General features: G+C 37.7%; 1 protein-coding gene across 1 annotated transcript; it reads left to right on the plus strand.

The window, feature by feature from the left end:
- Nucleotides 1-244: 244 nt before the first annotated feature.
- LOC139720418 (uncharacterized) lies at nucleotides 245-4,031 on the plus strand. The gene is made up of 2 exons (XM_071631779.1): nucleotides 245-438; nucleotides 2,775-4,031. Exon 2 carries the CDS (start codon nucleotides 2,811-2,813, stop codon nucleotides 3,204-3,206), a length of 396 nt encoding a protein of 131 aa, XP_071487880.1. The 5' UTR covers nucleotides 245-438; nucleotides 2,775-2,810; the 3' UTR covers nucleotides 3,207-4,031.
- Nucleotides 4,032-7,802: the final 3,771 nt, after the last annotated feature.

The following is a 7,802-nucleotide window of genomic DNA, read 5'->3' on the forward strand; positions in this document are numbered from 1 at the left end:
AGTGGCATAATACTGTATCCTAAACCAACAACACACTAAATCTCCTCGTGTTAACTGCACCAGCTTATTATTTCTGAATGAGATTTGAGGAGAGTGCAAAGGTTGAGCGAACTCGCAACAATAGATAGAAGACAATAGTAGCTCGCTACAGCTGCAACGCACGGAATGCTGCATGTCTTTTGCACATTAACACACACCTCAGCCGTACAAATAGAGCCAGGGTTTAAAGTGCAATGCTGTAGGCCCTAAATGGCGGTATGGATCTGAGAGATAATACCCATAGAGGTAGACTTGCAAATCCTGGATGTGATTGCTCACAGGGATAATGGCAATGCTTAATTTCTCCTTTATACGAATGTTCATTGGAATGAGAGGAACATAAAAAGTGGACGACGTGTCACATCGTGCCAAGGCCGCGGAACACAAGTGAGATGACAGGTATGTATACAACAACGTTCATGCATCAGTATTGCACCAAAGAGGTAAGAGTTCTATACTAGAGATAGTCCTTGCAGGAGGTACACCTCCCTGGTACGTTTAGCCATGGGGTACAATGGCAAGGCGCATTATATCGGGACCTATATACATAAGAGACTCTTATATATTTTATCAGTCGAAGTAAGCATAAGACCAGCTGATGGCGTCACACTGTTATTGGATGCAGACACAATGTTAGCAGGGAAATGTATGTGGTATAATCTAGCTTATATCCATTATTTTCATGCTTATAAAGCGCTGTATAAGTAGCTTAATATGCATTTTGTACGCCAAACACAGTTTACACAATACAAATTTAAACACCACAACAGGCACAGTGACCTGAAGTTACACGACAATCGATGTTGTTTTTGTTTTAATCATCATAACCATGATTACTGCATGTTTGTTTGTACAGTGTTTGTACAGTACATGAATTATAATCTTCTTTAGGCCTAAATTATGTGAATGATTCTGATTTTGATTTGTTCAACAAAGTGTTGGTTTGAGAGGGGTTGAACTTGAGAATGCGTTGAGAGTTATGTAGTCTAGTGGTGTGGTATTATAGAGTGTAGTTACAATGTATTCGAAGGATCGTATCGTCTCCCATGCGGAGTGTATACTGATGATGACTATGCATGATGATGATGGTGATGATGATATGAATCATAGAATTTAGGCTGATACTGATAATGAACACAAAACGCCAGTGATACAACATGTACGCTAACATTTAGCTTGTGAGGAAGATAATGGTAATGCTAACAACAAAAAGCTACAGTATGCCGTATTCAAAATGATGGCGTGGGAGCATCGTGTTTTGTTTTTGTTTTTGTTTTTTTTTTAATGTCACTGTGAAGAATTGAACGATTTAGATTTTAAGCTAAAGACCCTGCAACCGAATCTGAAGTCATCCTGGTCCCCGATGATGCTCCTTTGGACCAGGTCATGGGTACCTGTCAATGCTGGTTAAAAAAAAAAGAATCAGCACAATATAAATCTACAACTGGATAAGGATACGTTATCAAGACAAACGCAAGATTATAGGGCAGAGTAATACAACAGCAAATGACTGCATTGCAGACGGAATAGGCTAGACCTGTTCCAATCATTATCTTGTATTTGATATGACCACGAATAAATATGTGGATTCGGTGAACATAGCAATATTAAAAGTATACATTACGTAAGTTTAGGCAGGGAGGTGACACGAAAACATCTCCCTGACTTAGGTAAGATTGGTAGAAATTGAGAGGGTAAGATTGATAGTCGTTCATATCAAATAATAACAGCTTGCCTGCCTTTCTATCATTGCCATGAAAATGTATAATAGGAGCAACGAGAGAATGGGAGATATCCGTGCCCTAAAAGAAGAAGGAATGATCTTGCAGGAGGAGAAGGAGAAAAAGAAGAAGAGGGAGAGAGAGATAGAACAAAAAGAGAGATGACCTGGGAGCAGAGTGATTGGTGATTTACTTCATTAATAATTCAATCATTCACTTTATATCGTTGTTCTACGAACGTCACCCAATGGCCGTTTAAAGGTTAAAGGCAAACTTGCGTTATAACGAAGTCCTAAGGACCGATGGTTTTCTTTCGTTATACTATCGAAATTGCGTTATATCCGAACAAATAAAATGTAAAAACATAATGAAGAGTTTGTTCGCAAAAACCGATAAGTCCATTTTTAAAGATTTTGAAGTATGGTCTCTGTCATAAAGTACGAAATAATACCTTTTAAATGATATATTGGTCACTACATAATTATAAAGGTACATTTTTGAAGTTATGGTCAAAAGAAGCGAACATTTTCTTATTATTCTCTTTATTTTTCTTGACCTTTAATCGCAAATATCTCCATTTGGCAAATGTGGACTTATCAGTTTTTGCGAACAAACTCTTCATTATTATGTAATTGAAAATTTCGGGTCATGGATTCTACTTCGTTGTATCCAAAAATCCGTTAAAACCGTGCTCGTTATAACGGGAGTGCACTGTAGTTCGTGCTGCAAAACCAGTGTTATGCAAGGTAGAGGTGAATGAATATTTATGAATTTACACAGGGACATGACAAAAGAATCATAACAAATATTTTTGAAATAAATATTGCAAAGAATTCCAAAAGGGAGTATGATTTATCACCATGTAAGCTACAAAAAAAAATAGATACCATGCAAGGACGCTTGAGCAACCAAGGAATAAGTATTAATACATCTAAATGCGATTATTATTATTATTTTTTTTTTTATCAGCGCACTTTTCCGTCACATTCTTGCTATCTTATCTTGATTTCCCAGGAGGAACAATAAAACGGTGCTCTTCACAATAGCATCATGACCACCCCTTCCGCTCCGGACGACCCTACGGGTGGTCTCACAAGAGACGACAAAATCGCCATCATCTTCACGTCGATCGCCGTCGTTTGCCTCGTCGTACTCGGCCTCGTATTGTTCTACATCCGTCGGTCGTCGCACAGACATACGGAGCGTTTGCGCAAGGAGCTGGAGAAAGAGAGGGAGAGGAGGAGGTTTGAGATGGAGAACCATCGACGGAGACTGATGAAGGGGAATTCGCAGAATTATCCCTCCAACGTGCTGGGAGGCGAGCTCTTTGCGATTACGCAGGGAGCAGTGAATCTGCCATCCACCCACGAGCCAAGCAGTGGACGATCAGAACGCGCAAGCAATATGTGCATGGACGCCAAAGACAGGGAAACTGCAGTCGGGTGACACCATGCAGGCAATGATCATTCTATTCATCTTCATTTTTAACTCATCACTATTACTATACTCCAACGCGCTTTGCCAAAACAAAGGATGTCAGAATTTTGCTCCGCTGGGCAAGTTGAGAATATACGCCCTCTCTCGGTGTGGCGCCAACTGATCAAAATTTAACATCCATCCGACAAAGCTTCATTTGTGAAGAGACCCTGAGAACAGCGTGTCATGAAACTGCATTTTGGGTTATTTGATCAAGGGGAAACATCACAGACAAGCTGATAGAACAGACATGAAGTCTGTTCCAATTTCTTGCTTGTGATAAAAGTGCTCCCTCAAGTGAAAGATGGACTGACATCTTACACGATCTACACTTTTTTTTTCTCAAAAGAAGAGCGGTAGAAAAACATGCAATGCAATTCGATCCCATCACAAGAAATATGTTATCAACATCAACGAAAATGCATCGATTAGTTCCATGGCACTGCAATGCTCAATAGGTGGCGTGCTTTTCTCATCGACACATCCCACTCTTGACTATTGTCTTCTTGCGATTATGCTGCGATAGCTGATGTCGAGCGAGGTAAAAATTGTATGCATGGTATGGAGAATGTTTCCTCCCGAGTCGATACTTTGGAAAAGCAGTATGATGTGTGGCTATATACATTGTACCTTGATCTCTTCCGATTTACCAAGTTAATTAATTTTACAAACACCCAAAATTTGTGGCCAAAATACACAGGAGAACTAATACAGTGGCATGTAGGTCATTCGTGAATCCTTTGCTATAAACAATGAATGAAATCAAATGTGTTCGTCAAGAGAGTGGCTAGTATAAGAAAGTATACATGATACAAAATAAATACATGTATAATTACACTGCTGCTAGATCACCAATTTGAAGTTATGCATGTTATTTTAAATCATGCACCCAGAGGAAAGAGAATTTAAGACACACAAACACAAATAACCTCACCCTCTCGATTTTAGATTAAATCTAAAATCTAGAGAGTGAGGTTAATAGTCTGCCTGCACTCCTTCGTTCATGTTTTATACGTCCCAACCATAAAAGGAGCATTCCAGACAATTTTCACATTTTCACATCATGTAGCACATAAATCAACAGCTCCAGGTATATATTTGGATTTGGAATATATTGTTCCTGGTTTTTGAGCACAGAAACCAATACCCCCCACCCCCCTCAAAAAAAAAAAAAAAATCTTAAGCATATTACACTGAACAGTGTTGATGACATAGGAGCCTCACACAATTATTTCAGAAATGTAGCCGTGTAATTCCATCACAATACTGCTTGATTGACAAGTTCACCAGGTGTGTAGAATGTATGCATTCCTTCTTATTTTGTTCTGTTTCCTTAAGCCCCAACTCATGCATTCTTACGGTGAGCTGCATGTCATCATCATTGTTCATTGCAAAATGTTATGAATTTTGAAAACATTCTTATCCCTCATCCCAATCACCATAAATTCTGAACCTCTGTACTAAGTATAAGTAATTTATCGTTGTTCAGATGTAAAAATCTGAAAGTCATCCGGAGGTCTCCTTTACTGGATGATGAGACAAATTCAAACATTTATTCTCAAATTTTTGTGAATTCACTGCTTCAGGCTGAAGAGAGATATTACTCTGTTCTTTTGAAAAAAAAAATATATATGCCTTTTTCCGTTAATATTAGTGACATCCGTATTCAGGTTACATCATAATTCAAGGAATATTTATTTCATTCTTTCCCACAGAGAACTGAAATACATCCGTAGTACTATAAGGGCTGGCTGTCAAAAGGTTTATAGTTCATTTGATCCGACAGGCATCATTGATATAAAAGAATATTATACGCCTTTTATTCTTACAAGGTGAATGATTATATGAACATCTAAAGAGAACGTAAAGTACGCACCTGTCGATGCACTTTGCATTATGTGTGTTGTGTGTGTGTGTGCGTATGTGTTGTGTGTGTGTGCGTATGTGTGTGCGCGCGTGTGTGTGATTGATTTATAATCGAGTAGATCAAGGATTGATTTATAATCGAGTTGTTATGTTGAAGGGAGATGATTGGCAGTATACATATAAGTTGGTAATGGATTTGTCTTTTGAATGGCATTTATACCGTTTTTATGTTCATGTTACACCCAGAATGGGTTGATTTATGATTGATTTGAATGAAATCAATAAAATATTATTGAAAAACAAAAGCGAATGTATTATGCCAAAGATAGTTAACTGGTATGTGCTTTAATGAGGGAGAAAGGGAGAAATAGAAAGAGACAGACAGATAGATTCAAAGTTGGGATGGTGAGTTATAACCATATGCCCCTTTCCATCTGATATGATTCCTGATTTATTCTGTGTTATTTTTTTTTTTTGGAAGAAAAATGCAAATGAAGAATAAATGAATTGAATGAATGAATGAACGAATTGAATATAATACTGATGCACTCACCCTGATAGTATCATATTTGCCTGGGCAAACTCAAGGTAAATGGTGAGTGTGAGTGTGTGTGTATCTGTGTGTGTGTGTGAGTTTATTTTTGTCGCTCTAAAGGAGAAATGCAAGTCTCTCCGTGTATACTTATTTTAAGTATCCCGTGTCAAATAAATTTTTACAGATGTGCATGTTGCTGCAATTTGTTTATGTATAAAAATTAATGTGTCTTCTTTTTTAAAGTCGGAAATGCCGGGTGTGAAAATAAACTTTTTTTTTCTTCCAAGGGGTATATGACGTGTACCATTTTCATTGTTGCAGGCTACTTCTTGAAAATGATTGCTATGTTCTACTAAAAGCGTGAGTACAGACACTATGACATGGGTAACTAATAATTACTGAACGCCCTAACTCAACAAGATTCAACTGTGGTACCGCAGGGCTGCCAACATTGGAAACTAGTTGAAGGTGAGACTCCCATAGGCCAATGCTATAATTTAGGAGTCAAAATGAGTGAGATCAGTAGAAATGCATGCAAATGCAATAAAGTTTTAGAGTGAGAAAGGACCAAAATGAGTTAGTATCACTCTCAATAAGTGAGAGTTAGCAGCCCTGGGTATACCGACTTATTTGATTGCGTTCTATTTATCAAAACCATAGCATCAATTAGAAAATTAACAATGCCGAAATGTAGGTCTATTATTTTTCATCGTCAGATTGCCATTCTTACAGTTTACTACATAATGACGCATCTGCAACATTATTATCACGTGTACACGTAGTGCTCACCGTATACATACACTGCTTAACGAGGTCGTTGTACACGTATCAACCAATATAGTGATGTTGGGTCATTATACAAAATGCTACTTTCGTTTCAACGTGTGCATTCCTTACACCCCTATAATATTTATTATCATTTTTAATGATTCCAATCAAACCCACGATTCTCAAACATTTGTACACTCGACACAATCTTTATCCGTTTTAAAGACGCGTATTAAATTTCAAATCTACTTTTGCAGCCGTTGTACAAGGTACAGTATATAGGCCTATTGATGGTGAACGAAAAACAGTAATGTTTGAATAACCAGTCGATTATGCCTATCGAAACATTAGTAATATTTCAAACATTCCCGATTAAGCGAGGCATTTTGTGCAGTGGTGAGGCTTCGTGTAAGTTCATGAATCTGTTTTAATACACATGTCACGATGACAGCAACACCAACTAATTAAATCATGACATCTGCTGAATGTTTAGTTGTCTCAAAAAGAAAAGGAAATCGCCAAAATTCTACAAAAAAATTAATATCAAGGAAAAAAATAGAAAGGTGCACCTGTTCTGCGATTTCTTCAATTTCGAAACAAATTCCATAAATCGTAGGGTGGATGGATGAGATTAGAGAATGAGGAAGAGAAGGAGTCACAGGGAAAGAAAAGAGATAGCGAAAGAGAGAGAGAGAGAGAGGGAAGCGGGAGAGACCGGATAGTACAATGCACCATCTTTCCGACATTGATGCTGTACCAATATGATAATGCATAAGGTATATTTGCCACCTAATTCCATGGTTCATTTGTCTAAACTCTCAGATTACAATATTCATTTCACCATATTATAATCAGAAATCCCTGGTATACCGTCATGTTCCTGCACCGAACATTAAATGTGCACTTTGACTTCTCTTAACAATAAAAACAAACATACCATAAATCTGACGTCCTCTAAATATTTCGATTTTTAAGTGTAGTTAACGCTGTGTACGCGATGGTTTATGACGGATATAAGAAACGAGCAGAAATGCTAACGGTCTCCAAACAAGTCATTGCATGTTCATGAAGCACAAGTGCTCAAAATTCACTCGGAAATACTAATACAAGCATTCATGTAATAGAAGGTCAGGTCTCCGTCGTGTTGACTGCCATCCGAAATATTTTTGCTTTGCTCACAAGAATTGTGAAAATACTTTATCCTTTTACCGCATCAAAAAAGGGATGGAATCCAGATAAGACTAAAGGATTATCGTAGTTATCCGCAGGAAGAATTTTCTTCACTCTGTCCGCCGGGTACTGCATCAATCGATGTCGTTTTCAACACCAAAGTATTACTGTTTTCCCAGCTTGTGAAGGTAAGTCTATACGTATATAGTTTATCTCATCAAACTCAA

This window comes from Diadema antillarum, unplaced genomic scaffold, assembly GCF_040938485.1.
Source record: "Diadema antillarum isolate AM-2024a unplaced genomic scaffold, OU_Dant_1.0 scf00000128, whole genome shotgun sequence".
Classification (NCBI taxonomy): Eukaryota; Metazoa; Echinodermata; class Echinoidea; order Diadematoida; family Diadematidae; genus Diadema; species Diadema antillarum.

Excerpts from the sequence above, each read along its gene's own strand:
- LOC139720418 (XM_071631779.1), top strand. The coding sequence starts at position 2,811 with ATGACCACCCCTTCCGCTCCGGACGACCCTACGGGTGGTCTCACAAGA.